At 39.6% G+C, this 13,859-nt stretch overlaps 2 protein-coding genes and 1 non-coding gene across 3 annotated transcripts; all 3 read right to left on the bottom strand.

Annotated features, from left to right (window-relative positions):
- Positions 1–815: 815 nt before the first annotated feature.
- Positions 816–4,523, bottom strand: mrpl28 (mitochondrial ribosomal protein L28). The gene is made up of 6 exons (XM_084951738.1): positions 4,385–4,523; positions 3,618–3,923; positions 2,199–2,351; positions 1,983–2,117; positions 1,794–1,880; positions 816–1,244 (listed from the first exon to the last, which is right to left on the bottom strand). Exons 2-6 carry the CDS (start codon positions 3,900–3,902, stop codon positions 1,149–1,151), a joined length of 756 nt encoding a protein of 251 aa, XP_084807864.1. The 5' UTR covers positions 3,903–3,923; positions 4,385–4,523; the 3' UTR covers positions 816–1,148.
- An 885-nt stretch (positions 4,524–5,408) lies between these two features.
- trnastop-uca (transfer RNA opal suppressor (anticodon UCA)) lies at positions 5,409–5,495 on the bottom strand. The gene has a single exon. It is a non-coding gene; the product is annotated as a tRNA-Sec (tRNA).
- A 1,010-nt stretch (positions 5,496–6,505) lies between these two features.
- Positions 6,506–12,133, bottom strand: LOC146373735 (uncharacterized). Its single transcript, XM_084951766.1, has 6 exons — positions 12,017–12,133; positions 10,011–10,622; positions 8,858–9,139; positions 8,471–8,748; positions 7,107–7,294; positions 6,506–6,916 (listed from the first exon to the last, which is right to left on the bottom strand). The coding sequence occupies exons 2-6, from the start codon at positions 10,618–10,620 to the stop codon at positions 6,613–6,615; spliced, it is 1,662 nt and encodes a 553-aa protein (XP_084807892.1). The 5' UTR covers positions 10,621–10,622; positions 12,017–12,133; the 3' UTR covers positions 6,506–6,612.
- Positions 12,134–13,859: the final 1,726 nt, after the last annotated feature.

The following is a 13,859-nucleotide window of genomic DNA, read 5'->3' as shown; positions in this document are numbered from 1 at the left end:
TGATTTTTTTTGTCAGTTGGAAGTGTTGGGATTAAATAATTTTCAGTGCCTCAAATATGCTTTGCTTTTTATTAATAAGTGCTATAAAGTTATATAGTGTAGTATTAAGTGGACAGAGCCCTGAAAATAAAGACATGAGACTATGTTTGCCTGGGAAAATATAGATAAGAGGGAACCATTTTCTGTGGAGTTACTGGAATGCTGTTGTTTAGACTATAATGAGAGATCTTCTGTAATAAAACTGTCAGGGGCTCGTCACCATTTTGAGATCCGCGGCAACGTGTCTTGCAGGACGCATCTCCCTTCTAGAAGTATTGTAAAAGAGAAATAAAGTGTTAAATGGTCTACTGAGCAGTGTTTTGTCTTCCATCGGATGCTTCTGAGGAATCAAAAGAACTCGGTAAAGTGATGATATTAACAAACGGGGAAAAAAATCTGTAAATTTCTCGATATCTTTGCATGCACGGTAATATTAATTAGCAGATAATTTTTTCACTCTGGGTTTTGCTACCAGTCTATGTGCTTCACTGCTGTAACACCTCTGCTGCGACACTGGTGGATATTGTTCTTTCGATAATATTCCGACTTACTCAAGACCCACTGTCACAGCCATGTCGATATCAGCACAGGTGGATGTATTTCAGTGTGGACAATGTACAGTGACATCTGTGGATAAGTAACACCTTAACACCATGTTAACTGAAGGAAAAGGTACATTTAAACATATATTATATGGTTTGATAATTGTGTTTTCAAATTGAAGTTATTTAAAAAATAAACTCATTAAATATTCTTTAAAAAACAAACAAACAGAATCAAGTTTTAAGAGAAAAGGAATCTTTTATTTTCTATACATGTGCCTCATATCAGAGCTGCTCAGGGAATATTTACACCATTGGAGGTTTTTCCCTTAATTCCTGAACTTCCTTATGCAAGGCTGTTAAATGCAAAGAGGAATAATCCATAAGTGAAATAGGATAAATAAGTATTAAACCAACATGGCTTAGTTTCTTCTGTCACTTTCACCTTTGCGCTCTTCCCGGTTGCATTCAGAAACAAGGATGTGGGGATTCAAACTCCCCCAGATCCAGAGAAGCTTCACAGTTCAACCTAATAATTTTTTCCAGTTACACAAATGGTTCAAGATATCACTTCTTCTCTATGACGTGTGGCTCCAACAGTTTCTTCATGTGCAGCTCCTCCACCAGCTTATCCACACAGACCTTAAACAGAGGTTCAGGTTCCTGAAAGACAAGAATATAAAGACAACTAAACATGTTGGTCTCATGTGTACGTCAGCTGTCTAATTACTTACATTTAAAAGTCTTAAAAAGGATGGAAATTAAAGTTTTCTGTATCTGTAAAATTTTCTGCAATGGCTTCACCAGCGCAAAAACAAACATACAGAAAGAGACAAAAGGCCTTTCTTTTAATTTATTACTGCAACATAGATGAATAAGTTAAAAATGTCAAAAATGCTTTAAATGTAGCAAAGAGAGATTTATCAAAAGATGTATCTCATGACCTTTAAATGATACAACTCATTTTAATATAAAACAAAGAATAACATTGTCAGCTTTCATCTCACATGCTCCTGGAAGCACCAATGTGGTTTTAATAGGAAAAACTAAGGGTTCAAATCCATCAGTAAAGAGGCCTGTGGATAAATAGGAAACAGTCTTCCTCCTGCAGGGTTTCCCTTTTCTCACAACCTTTTTCTGTAAATGTGATGTCACATACCGACATATAACTCACTCTAGACACACCAACTTAAAACTTAAATGACTCATTACTTTGTGCTCCAGCTGCCGCTGTTTCTCCACAGCCTCCTCCAGACTTAGACCAACCCACTCTACCACTTCTTCTGGGATCTCAAACTGCTGCTCACAGAGAAAAAAGTGGGAGTATTATTTCTTTTTTTTTTTTTTCCTTGTTGACTTTACTCACCGGGTCCTCGGTTGACTCAGACATAATGGACATACCTTGTATTTCTCGTAAACCTTTTCTCGTTTAATGGGGTCATTAGGGTAAAGCTCTGTGTTTTTGCGTGCCAAACGAAGCAGCATTGCCCTCTTCAGGTCCATCCCTAGTTTGGAGTTGAGGTCCTCCTTTGGTGTCTACAACCAGTCATTAGTTAGAGACATATGGAAAACACAATAAGAAAAAGTTCATGTTGAACCGGAGTAGTTTTCTCTTACTTTGAGGATATAATAGTCGAAGCCGTAAGCAGCATCGATGAGGTCCAGAGTGCGAGCTGTGACTGGGATGGTGAACTTGTGGTCAAGGATCTCGCTGTAAAGTTCTCTCTTGAACACTTGTGGTTTCCAAGTTTTCCTCAGACGAGTGGACATCTAAACAAAGACAGTTTAGACAACTTTTAAACTATTTCAAAACACACACACGAAAAAATACATTTGAGTAAGTAAAACGAGCACTTTTTTAATTTTCTCAGGTTAAATAATAAATATATCACATAATATCACATGAGGTGGTTCACCACAAGTATTCTCATTGGCAATAGTCAAATATATCACTGAAAATAATCAGCTGCTTCTCCAATGAGTCTGTCATTATCAAATGACCTGTAGCTCCACTATATTAAACTACTACTGCAAGACAGCAGCAGTCAGAGTTCATCCCACAGCTCGTGGAGAAAAACAAACTCCTCAGAGACTTGCTCTTAAAGAAGAAATAGTGGTTCTGATCAAGACAAAAGCCTCATGTCACCTGAAAGAGGAGCTGGCACATAAATCTGTCTCGGTATAATTCAAATAAGGAATTATTATCGTCATTATTATTATCATTATTTGTAAGGAGATGTTTCCTCTTTTGGTTTAGGTGGTGTTCTACTACAGAACTACGGTGAAGAGGCGCCTCACCTATTTTTCACATCATCTCTCACCTGTCAAACAGAGATATATGTGCAGGTGGAGGAGGTGGTTTGTAGGCTCACACGGGCCTGTGAGCGATTTAGAGATTTCCTCGAGGCAGAATTTTGAACTTTTTTTAGTTGTTTACAGTTTCCCCAACCTTGGTTGGATCTGCTGGTTGTTGTATTTGTGGTGCTTCAAACCCATGTTGCCAACAGGGAAGCTGCAGAGTGTCCTCTATTGGACAAACTACGAAACATCAGCACTCATAATATAGCTGAAGGACATTTCTCCCATCATCTTTACTTTTCTGACTTTCATTTATCAGCTGTTAGAAATCCTGATACTGATCATGTAGAAATTTTCTCTCAGATTAATATATATAAACGCTGAACTTTCACAGCCAATAATACAGCAGGTGATGTTCTTCTTTACCAATACAGCGCTTTGCCATTTTTACTAAGCAGCAGTAAAGCTTTTAATTTTCATCCAACTCATATTTTCAAGATCACTTTACTTTTGTGAATGGTTCTCTGTAAAGACACAATGGCGTGATGCAAATCAAATGGAGCAAACTCAGGAATACAACTTCTAATGCTCTGTTCTTCAGAAGCTGCCCCCTGCTTTCATACAAGCATTTTATATAATATAATAATATTCTTATAGGAAATTATCAAAAGAGGAAATCAAAAGAACACAACAGCAGCACAAAAAAGACAAAAAATCCCTATTCTTCTACAGACTGACTTTGTCATTGTTGGCATATCTGTAGCCCGATATCCAGCCCTCTCCTCCCCACAGGCCGTCCTGGGACTCTGGAGGGTAGTAGATTGGGACTGGGACATCCTGCACCCGTTCCTTCAGCCCCGTGTTGGGGTTGGCTCGGTACTGGACTCCTAGAGGCCTCCAGTGGACAGGTGTGGGTTCCTTCTGTTCAAGTGACTTGAGGTAGTGCTTCGGGAGACGAGCATAGATGCCCTGTTTCATTTTAAGGGCCTCCCACACTTTAGGGGAGTACTTCAGAAGAGGCATTTTTGCTTTTGACAGTCAAATCTGCAACACAGAGGAGGGATAAGAACAAAACAAAACTTAGTGTTGCTTGTATTGACCAATCAAAAAAATCAACAGTGTTCCAGTGTTTGCAGGTGTTACAGCTTTAATACATACAGAAAATATTCTGGTGCAGAAATAAAAGAGGAAAAACTTCCTGATTTTTCTGTGACAGGTTGCATTCTTAAAATAATGAAGCGAGAACTGCGATGAAGACGCAGAAAGTATTTTTTTTTTCAGTTAATGCAAAATGCCAGAAATGCCTTATGTAATTACAAGCTGAACATTTTTCTGAATCGTTTATTTCTTTTAATAAATAACTACTGGAATACAGAAACAGAATAAGTTTGATGATATTAGCTGATCGTTAACCAATGCAGGCCAACAACACAGTTACACACCGTCTTATTTAATGAAACAAGCCCTCCATAAGTGTCTGTACCAGTACTATTAAAAGGTCTCACCGCGTAATTAGAAAAAGCAACGCCGTCAAACAACAATGGAGATTTTAATCCACGTTTTCTCAACATCAAGCCAGCAAGGGCATCGTGAATCCTCCGCTACTGGCCTCAACTTCCGCGAAGAGCAAACAGCGTCACATATGATTGGCCGAGAGAAGACGTCACTCTGTCGCTTTTTCCGGGCAAACCGGATGTGCACCCACAGGCAGAAAATAAAAATGTACTTTAGACCAAAACAAACGAAAGACGTGTTCTTGTAAAATACTCATCATATATATAAACGTGTTATGTTTGTGTTTCTTTCATCTTTTTGCATCAAAAGCTTCCTTTAAGAATCTAAGCGCTGTGTTTTGTTCATTATTCGGTAGAAGTATTCTTAAAATCCTTCACTACTTATAAGCAGCATTACACTTAATAAATGTACAAGAAATCTGTTTTTTAAACCCTAACGTCAAGGTGTTTTTGTCTTTTAGTCAGTTAATCAGACTTCATTGCACACTTAGCGTGCAGATAAATAGAATGAATTACTGGGGGGGGAGAAGCTTAAAGAAGAAAAGAAATCCTTAAAGAGAACCTAAATCAGTAGTGCAAGAGATTCAACAAGAGACGATAATCTCTCCATAGCAGGGATTGTAGTTCATTGAACTCTGCAGGGAGTTTACTTAAGAAGAAATAAAAAAAATATAAACAATCATTTTTTTTTTACATATATATGTTTTAAAAGTTATATTTATAGGCAGATGTGTCTATCTGTCACAAGACGGAGTGGAGACGGTGTACAGGTAGGAGTTTGTTTGTGAAACCCTTCTGTTTAAAGTGCTCATGGTTTGGAGGACCATTACCATCTCCTGCATTGAAGAGTTCAGATATTATTTTGATATATAAGAGTCCGTAAACATGAACTTTTATTTTGGAGAGCAATGACGAAGGTTGACAGGAAGTGGCACAATGCGTTTTTAAGCGTTTATACAACACAAATCATTAATCGCTCAATTACTCATCATTTCAAAACTGTTCTTCGCCGTTACGCCCGAAAGGTGGAATTGAACCACTCTGCCGCTAAGCAGCTACAGGTTTGAAGCCTGCACCCCGGACCACCGAGGCTCATCCGGGCACTTACTACCATCCTCTTTACGCGTATAAATACCCCATACCTTTAATATTCATCTGACTCACGGTGCTACATACAGTGACTGTTTTAAGCGTGCTTTAATCAAAGATAGGTCACAAAAACAACCGTCTACTGCAAGACAGATAATCTAATCTTTCTTGTGCGAATAAATCACTGAAGAAAAGACATGTAATCAAGTCTGCGCTGTTATGCAAAGCAGACGTGCTTTGATTGGCTGTCTGAAAATATAAAGGAGGAGACACACGGATTTCTCAAAGGTAAGCTGCATGATCACCGCTACAACAGAATCCAAACAGCCGACAGCTGATTATGGCTGTATTGCCTTTGGGTGTGTTGTGCTGAATAGAAATATCATTATATAGCATTCAAATTATAAATAAAAGACTAAAAAAGAGAAATGCATAAAGCCTATTGATCAGATGATGTAAAGCGGTTTTAACAGCTGTAAACGGTTTCTACAGGCATCTCAGGCACATCTCACACATAGCTGAACTCACCTCCTGCTCTTCTCTTCTTGCTCCATGGGACTTCGATGTAAACACAAGATATTTTTCAAGATCACAAAGATGTTTAGCAGGGACAAGAAGGACTCACATGGTTTACACTTACAGGAAATATACACATAAATGTTTGTTATTGTATTTTAGATTAACTCCAACTTTTCCACACAGTATCAAACTCATGCAATGTTGCAAATATAGCATTTCAGGATGAGTTATAGCTGTAGCCAAATTTTAATCGTAGAATGATATTTGGAGTGAACAATCTGGAGCAGTGAATCATTTTTATTACTTATTACTCCTGTTTAAAAAAAAACAGGACATATTAGAATGAAGATTTCTTTTATTGTACAACTTGGAAACACTAACAGAGTTTTCAGGCACAAGTATGGCGACATAAGGGATTACCAAAAAAAAAAATCTAAACCATTTTACTACACACTGCATAAAATTTCTCGGAGTAGCACCACAAAACTCGAGACTGATACTGAGCTTATTCGGGTCATTTTATTTCCCCACATTTCACCATCTTCACCTCCCCATCATGAAATGAATGTGATGATTAATTTCTTTCCTCCGTGGTTATTCTTTGGTTATTGTCAGAGAAAAGTGTTCTCAATGATCAAAGTCTGAGGCTCTTCCTTTGTTTCTCCACTCGGTGGCGCCAGGAGGCTCTGGATCGCCTCCTCTGGAGGAGAACAGCACATACTCCTGGCACAGGCCTTTCCGCAGGAAAGACTGCACGCCAGGGGAGGTGGTGGTGAGGGGTCCTCTCTGTGGATAACAGGAGAAGCTCCGTCCTCGCTGCCTAACGAGGCGGAATCAAACTCTGGTTGAACAGTGCAGCAGCTCACACCTGCACTTCGCAGCACTTTAGTGACTCCCGACATCATTTCAGCACACCTGCATACATGTGAAATGAACCTGCATCAATAAAATGTCGCATTTTGAATTTAGACAGATCATATTTATGATAGCCACTCAGCAGTGACAGTTAAAGTGAGACTGGTGGTCACATTTTGACCACCAGTCTCAAAATACTCAGTGCTGACTGTCAGAACACCACCGAAGAACAGAAACCTATTCGTCTCACCTGTGTGCTGGAAATCCTGTGTAGCAGTGCACATGAACAGAGGCCACAACGAGGGATTCAGTTAACTGCCAGACGTGAAGGTCGTGCACACCCTGCACTCCAGGCAAGCATGCAATCCTCCGCCCAAGATCAGTAACACAAATATGTGGTGGTGTGGCCTGTTGTAGCAGCAGCCCATACCTGTACAACTACAGAGGGAAGCAAGAGTGAAAACAGAGGCCTGTACTACGAAACAGACTTTGGAGGTGCCAGAAAGTGATTGGCAGCATTTGAAGTGTTGTAAATTACTTGTTGACCTATAATATGTCAAACATATCTCTCATGAACGATGTCAGAGAATATGGAAAAGGGAAATAGCTGCAAACCTATAATATTATTATATATATCATATATAACCTTATTGTAAATCCTGTGGACTGCCCTCTATCAAAATATATATACATACATGTATGTATATATATTCATACATATACATGGATATGGCACATAAAGAAAATGGATACAAATGTCAATAATTGACATTCAGTCAGACCTTTGCACAGAGAACCAGGATGGTCTAAAGTTTGTTTTTGTTTATTTGTGTTTGTGTTTTCACAAAAAAAGCACCTAAAGTTGAGTTTTTTCTGATGAAAAGCAGTAAAGAAAAATCAGTAAAAATGAAAATCAATAAAGACTCTTAGATACAAATGTAGTTTTTTTCCCCTGTTGGCTGCAACCAATTTTATTGTTCTATAAACATGAATATCTGACTCTGAAACAGAGCAACTATTTGTGTCTGCTGACCTTGTATCGAATTTATTAAGCCTACATTTGAATTATGTTTTTATATCTATTCCTTACTTGCTTGCAGACATTTAAACCACCAAATTAATGTGAAACACTGTATTTTACACATTAATTTATTCAAATACTTGATTTTAATCCACCAGAATCTCTTGTCCATAACTGCATTATTTCCTTCCTGACTTCAAATTGGCTAAAACTTACTAATGCACTAAGTCTATACCAGTCTTACTGACCAAAGTGCTTAAAGCACAAGCATATTCTACCTGTACTGTTAATAATAAACTACTGTACACTGCTTTTCCTCTCACACACTCTCATAGTGTGTACAGTTGTGTTGTTTTCAGTCTGCATTATGTGTTAAACTCTTCATAGTTTTCCTGCAATATAATTTTATTTGTAAAATCAGTTGCTCTGCTGCCAGTTAACTAAGTAGATTATAGAAAGATACTCTGCTTGAGATGAACTCATTCTGTCGTGCATCTATTCTGGATGCAGACTAGAGGCCTGTCTCCAGACCTTTCAAATGATTACAACTTTAAGTGTGTAGTTTAGCATGACATAAACACACAGAGCGTGACCTGCGGTGCAGCGGTGGCAATCAGCGTAATGACAGCCAGCAGAGAGAGGCCAGGATCCAGGTAAACCAGGAGGCAGCAGGCACCAGAGCTGTCGATGACCTCCGGGAGGATCAGTAGCATCACCAGACTGTTGATCAGGCCCAGAAGAGACGTAAAAACTCCCTGAGTGACAAAGATCAATGACAGAAGTCTGATGGGCCAGCGGTTGGTTGAAACTAGATTCTCAGTGTGAGGTAATGACTTGCAGACGTCAGAGGTTTTAGACGCATTTTGACTCTCTGAAATAAGAGAAAAGAGCAAAACACATGCTTTGAAACTGTTGTTTGGGCTAATACACAGGAACCTGAACAGAAAAAAAGTGGACAGTCTACAGAGCTGAAGTGTTACCATGATGTCCCGTGCAGGTGTTGTGTTCAGGATTCTCTGTGAAATCACTCTGACCCTTACAAGCCTTCGAATCTTCAGCACTGCTCGCTACTTTAAATTCAGGCGGGTGAACTTCTGGCTGTTGTTGCTGACTTTGGGCGTCAGTGTCAGGGATGCTGGAGGTTACCGGATTGCAGAGGACGAGCGCCTTGCTGTGGAGCATATCGTGCATAGCAGACTCAACTTTTGATACACTCATGTCTTCGAATTCCTCTTGGCCCATGGATTGCTCCTCAGCCAGGACTGTGGGAGTGGAACACAGGAATGAAAAGCAAACATGGACACCATTTGATCTTCCTTACAGCTGAATATACACTGCATAGCTACATTAGAGTACATAGCTAATAATTCATTCCCAACATCTATATGCACTTGGCCTAATCTAGCCATTAAAAAAAAAGCTTTCTACTCTCCTATAAATTGATAATTATTTTTGAAAATCAACTATTGTGGCAGCCTTACCAAGATGTTACAAATGCAACTAATTCTAGCAACCAAGGGTGCACCAATATATCTCTTTATCTGCTGAAGTAAAGTGAAATGTGTTGTAATCTACTGTGTCATTTGTAAGCAGCCACATTTAGTGTGAATGGGAACTTAGCCATGTCCAACCCCTTATTTCTTCTTCATTTTAAACTAATACATGCTGGCTATAGCTTTATGTTTATTATACCGTCTAGTCATTTCATTCCTCTTGTGTGATTCTTATTCTAGAAGTCTACTGAAGTATCTTTGCATGATTCACAGATCAAAATAATCTTTATTCCTCTTATATTGAAACTTGGCAGCAGCTCAGTTCATCTTCTGCATGAAACAAGCTGTTTTAGCTCTTTAATGCTTTAATACCTTTAAATCAGCAGCAAGTGGGCAGGGCGTCTGTGCTTGCAGCAGAGTACGGATATTAATATGTATGTGAGTGTAAAATATATAAGAAAAGAATATAAGAAAAAACAAGACTGACTAAAAAAACAGATCTCAGATCTGCGGTTTGAAGCTGTAAATCTGCAGGATTGGATCAATGCTTACCATCCCTGATGGTACAATGAGCCGAAGAATTGTGTGCAGCTAAATAAAATAGCCCTTTACCTTCTTTCATTATTTTTTTGTGTGTTACCTTTTTGGTTAACTAGTAGGTGAGATCCAGTCTCTTCCTTGCCCACCCCGGTCTTCTTATGTCGCAGACGATCACAGCTCAGCCAAAACACAAGCATCTTATAGAGCGTGCTGACTACTCCAACCACCACAAGCAGCTGGGGTTGATGCACTGGGTGTGGCTTCAGGAAAAAGTGGATAATTTCCATGGAGTATGAAATACATAAGGAGACCAGTAGGAGGGTAGAAATGAAAACCCTCACAACCTGAACCCTGCTGTTGTGGTAAGACAGACCGCAGTTTAGAGCTGCAGGGGAAATCTTTGAGGAGAAGGGCTGATGAGGGTTGACCACTGATGGTGTCTCATGGTTAGGCTGAGCAGTGACTGTCTGGCTACCAGCTGGAGGTTCAATGGAGGAAGCATGTGGAGAAGTAGAGGGCTCCAAAGAGGAGAGCGATGTTTTAATTGTGCTTGCAGTCTGAGGAAGAGGAAGAGCCAGGTGCATGAGGATGAAGAGCGTGTGGAAACCATCCACCAGGGTGATGAGGGACTTACACAGCTGACTGATGGCGATCTCGCACATCAGCAGCACAATGGTCACTCCCAGCATGGACCAGTGTAACACCCTCATTCCTGCAATTACGAGTACAGAAACATTCAAAACACTCCGAATAGACCCGAATTGCACTGAGGTCTAACATGAAGGGCCACAGTCACATAACAAATGAACAGGTGACTATAACCACATGTTCTGGCATAATAATAAATAATAAGTGATGACCATTTATAGCTCAACCTAAGTGGAGATGTTTTTTGAAAAAGCACTAACACCTGATACCAACTACCAAGCACGGTGGTGGGAGTGTAAGGATTTGGATTTGTTTTGCAGCCACAGGGCCTGTGCACCTTGCAGCCATGCAACATGAACTCTTCTGTGTGCAAAAAATCTTACAGTCAAATCTGAGGCCATCTGTCCGACAGCTAAAGCTCGGCTGAAATGGGATCATGCAACGGGACAGTGATCCCAAGCTAAGCAGGAAATCTACAGCAGAATGCTAAAAGATCCAAGGTGTTGTAATGACCAGGTCAAAGTCAGAACCTCATCTGACTGAAAGGCTGTGGTAAGACTTTCAAGGGAGCCCACAAATCTCAGCAAACTGAAGCAAATAATGTGAGAGGATAAAGTCACAGGGATGAGATGTATGTACTTTCTCACAGGCCTGGTTAGAGTCTTTTGAAAAACTTCTTTCTTAACAACATGTATGCAAACCATTTATGCATCCAATGGTTGAATGTGTTATTATTTTAAAGTCAAGAAAAAAAAGGAGTGAGAGAGTGAAATTCATAAAAAAATAATAACTTCAATAACGCACAAACTATTGAAATCTATCCATTCACTGATTTTCTCAATTGCTGATCCAGTTCAGGGCCATGGGAGAGCTGGAGCATATTTTTCAGCTATCATAGAGCAACAGGCAGGTTACACCCTGGAGAGTTCATCATCCACCGCAGGAGCTATAAACGGGTCAAATGTTTCACAAAAATGAACATTTCAGAGTTAAGAGCTGAAGACTATCCCTGAAGTCAGATTAAGTTTTGTCCTTGCCTGAAGAAACAAACTCAAAGAGCTACACTTTGTGTCGCGATGTTGCAAAGCATCTGTTACACTCAAGGTCAGGATGTCAGCTGCATGAGCCCACACAATTCACACAATTCACCACATGCCTCTGTGCCGTCTGGTGCACTCATGACTTCTCAGCATACGCGCACTGATGATTGAATAAGTAGAACTCTTATACATGAAATGAAGCATTGTACCTTTTGAGGGCTTTTTGTTTGGTACTTTAAAAGTCATTTAAAGCCTTTTATTTCTCTTGCGATTAAAATCTTGAGCTAAAGATGACTTTTTTAAATAATTGCAGCAGTCTTGGCTTCATAGAAACAACTTTTCAAACAAGAAAATGTTTCAATCATGAAACCTACGACAAACTTTCCACAGCATGTCATATATTCTTAAGTTCATTTACCCCAGAAAAGTGGATGTCCCTCAGCCGGCACTAAAAGGTAAGTTGGACTCCTGGATGTGATCTGTGCAGCTGAAGCTGAAAAGTGTCATTCATGGTGTTCACCATCTCTCACTCTCTCTGTCTCACCACACTCCTCCTCTCCTGTAATCACAGTCATGTGAGCAGGGGAGGGTGTGGGTGGGATCATCCCTCGTTCGTGGGAGAAAATACGTTGAAAATACGTTCACACGGCCCACCCACTCTTCAGATACCCTCCAAGCAGATCAAGTGAAGCTTATTTGCACTAATTAAACCCTGATTGTGTTGTCAGGATTATATAATGCCATCATGAGGTGAGACCTTCTCAGCTCTGCCTTAAACTATTTAGGATACTGGCATCCAGTCAATATTATAGCTCCATTACCAATGGACTTGCTGCCTTCAGCTGGCCTGTCTAATTATAGTGGGAATCAGAGTATAACACTCTATTATAATTTGGAATAAACTAAATACTAAACACTCTCTAAGCCCCCTACTGGTAATAAAATATTCATTCAGATATTCATTCAAGTATTTGCAGTATATGTACTGATTATTTCATCGTCTATTTCTTGAAATATTTATAAAAGGAGGCAGAAATATCATATTTACTGGGATTCGCATATTCTTATATTTATTCTATATATCTACATACGATCTACAGCACATTTGTGGGGAGAAACGTTCATGCTTCGATGTCAAATCTAAGCTCATGTGAGGCTGTATGTTTGCCAGCTCAGTTTGTGTCAATGGGCCAAAATTTGATAAGTGAATTCCTAATGCTTTGTTCCACAGGCAGAAGGGTCAACAAAAAATCAATGTTCAGATCACACATAAGAGTTTTCTCCATAAGAAGGGGAGTACTTTAGTGTATTTGTGGTAATTTAAGTTTAATCAACAATCGTTTTAAAATCTTTCCTTTTTTTTTTTTTTTTAAATTCCTTAGCCCCTGTGAGCTCGGTGGATGTGGGTGGGTGCACCCTCTCTGTCCCCCTCTCATGATCCCACTATGACGCTGCAGTCCCATCGGCCCCTGCTCCTTAGTGTCAGCGTGAGGGGGGTTGTTTCAGTCCACTGGACTGTGGATCAACAGGCCAGATAGGGGCTGACACCACAGATAAATCCCTACTGTTTCACCAGCATGCCAGCACATTCCTGAGGCACAGCTAAACCCAAGGAAAGACCCAGCGAGGAAGCATTTGATCACTTGTCGCTGTCCCGAAACAGAAAGAGGGAGCCATAAAGTTTGAAATATTGCCTGTTATACCAATTTCCCCCACCTCTGTTTTTTTTTTATTTTATTCTGGGACTGTGAATCAGTGAATCAAAGCTTAAAATCTTTACACTGACCCTGCAGCCCCTCTAGAGGTTTTATCTCTTCCAGCAATCTAAAAATAAAAATCTGACACATATTTGTATATAATTGCTTAAACATCAAAGAGTCCTCAAGCAACCCTAAAGGACATGCCGTTCTTTAAAACACCTGTGCCTGTCTGTGTCTAAATGATTAATTATTCATTTCTAGTTGAGTTCATGTTAGTGGTGGGGAAACATTGGCATCCTACTTAAGAAAGGATAAGGCACCCTCGTTAACGATCTCACATTAACAGTTAATCGAGATCACATTAGTCATTTAAAACATGTTCAATGGCATTTTTGCACTCTGTATGTTTCTGATCAAATACTGTGACTTTCTTTTGGCCCTCCTGACTACTTTTTGAGCCTGTTGCCCGAGAAAATCCAAGGCTGTCCCATAAGTCCTATGATTCTTGGAGAAAGTTGAACATAACTAAAAGCGATGGCTAAAAAGACAAAAGAAAAAATA

The sequence above is a fragment of the Perissodus microlepis genome, chromosome 14, assembly GCF_051167445.1.
Source record: "Perissodus microlepis isolate ML-2025 ecotype Zambia chromosome 14, ASM5116744v1, whole genome shotgun sequence".
NCBI classification, from domain to species: domain Eukaryota; kingdom Metazoa; phylum Chordata; class Actinopteri; order Cichliformes; family Cichlidae; genus Perissodus; species Perissodus microlepis.
The sequence above is the reverse complement of the archived record's forward strand: the minus strand, read 5'-3'. Positions and strand labels throughout refer to the sequence as shown.

Coding starts and splice junctions, on each gene's coding strand:
- mrpl28 (XM_084951738.1), bottom strand. CDS start 3,902: ATGCCTCTTCTGAAGTACTCCCCTAAAGTGTGGGAGGCCCTTAAAATG. Junction 2,118..2,198: donor TCGACTATTATATCCTCAAA/GTAAGAGAAAAC, acceptor GACTGGTTGTAG/ACACCAAAGGAGGACCTCAA. Junction 1,245..1,793: donor AGCGGCAGCTGGAGCACAAA/GTAATGAGTCAT, acceptor CTTGTCTTTCAG/GAACCTGAACCTCTGTTTAA.
- LOC146373735 (XM_084951766.1), bottom strand. CDS start 10,620: ATGAGGGTGTTACACTGGTCCATGCTGGGAGTGACCATTGTGCTGCTG. Junction 9,140..10,010: donor CCTACTAGTTAACCAAAAAG/GTAACACACAAA, acceptor CCACTCCCACAG/TCCTGGCTGAGGAGCAATCC. Junction 6,917..7,106: donor ACAGGATTTCCAGCACACAG/GTGAGACGAATA, acceptor ACATGTATGCAG/GTGTGCTGAAATGATGTCGG.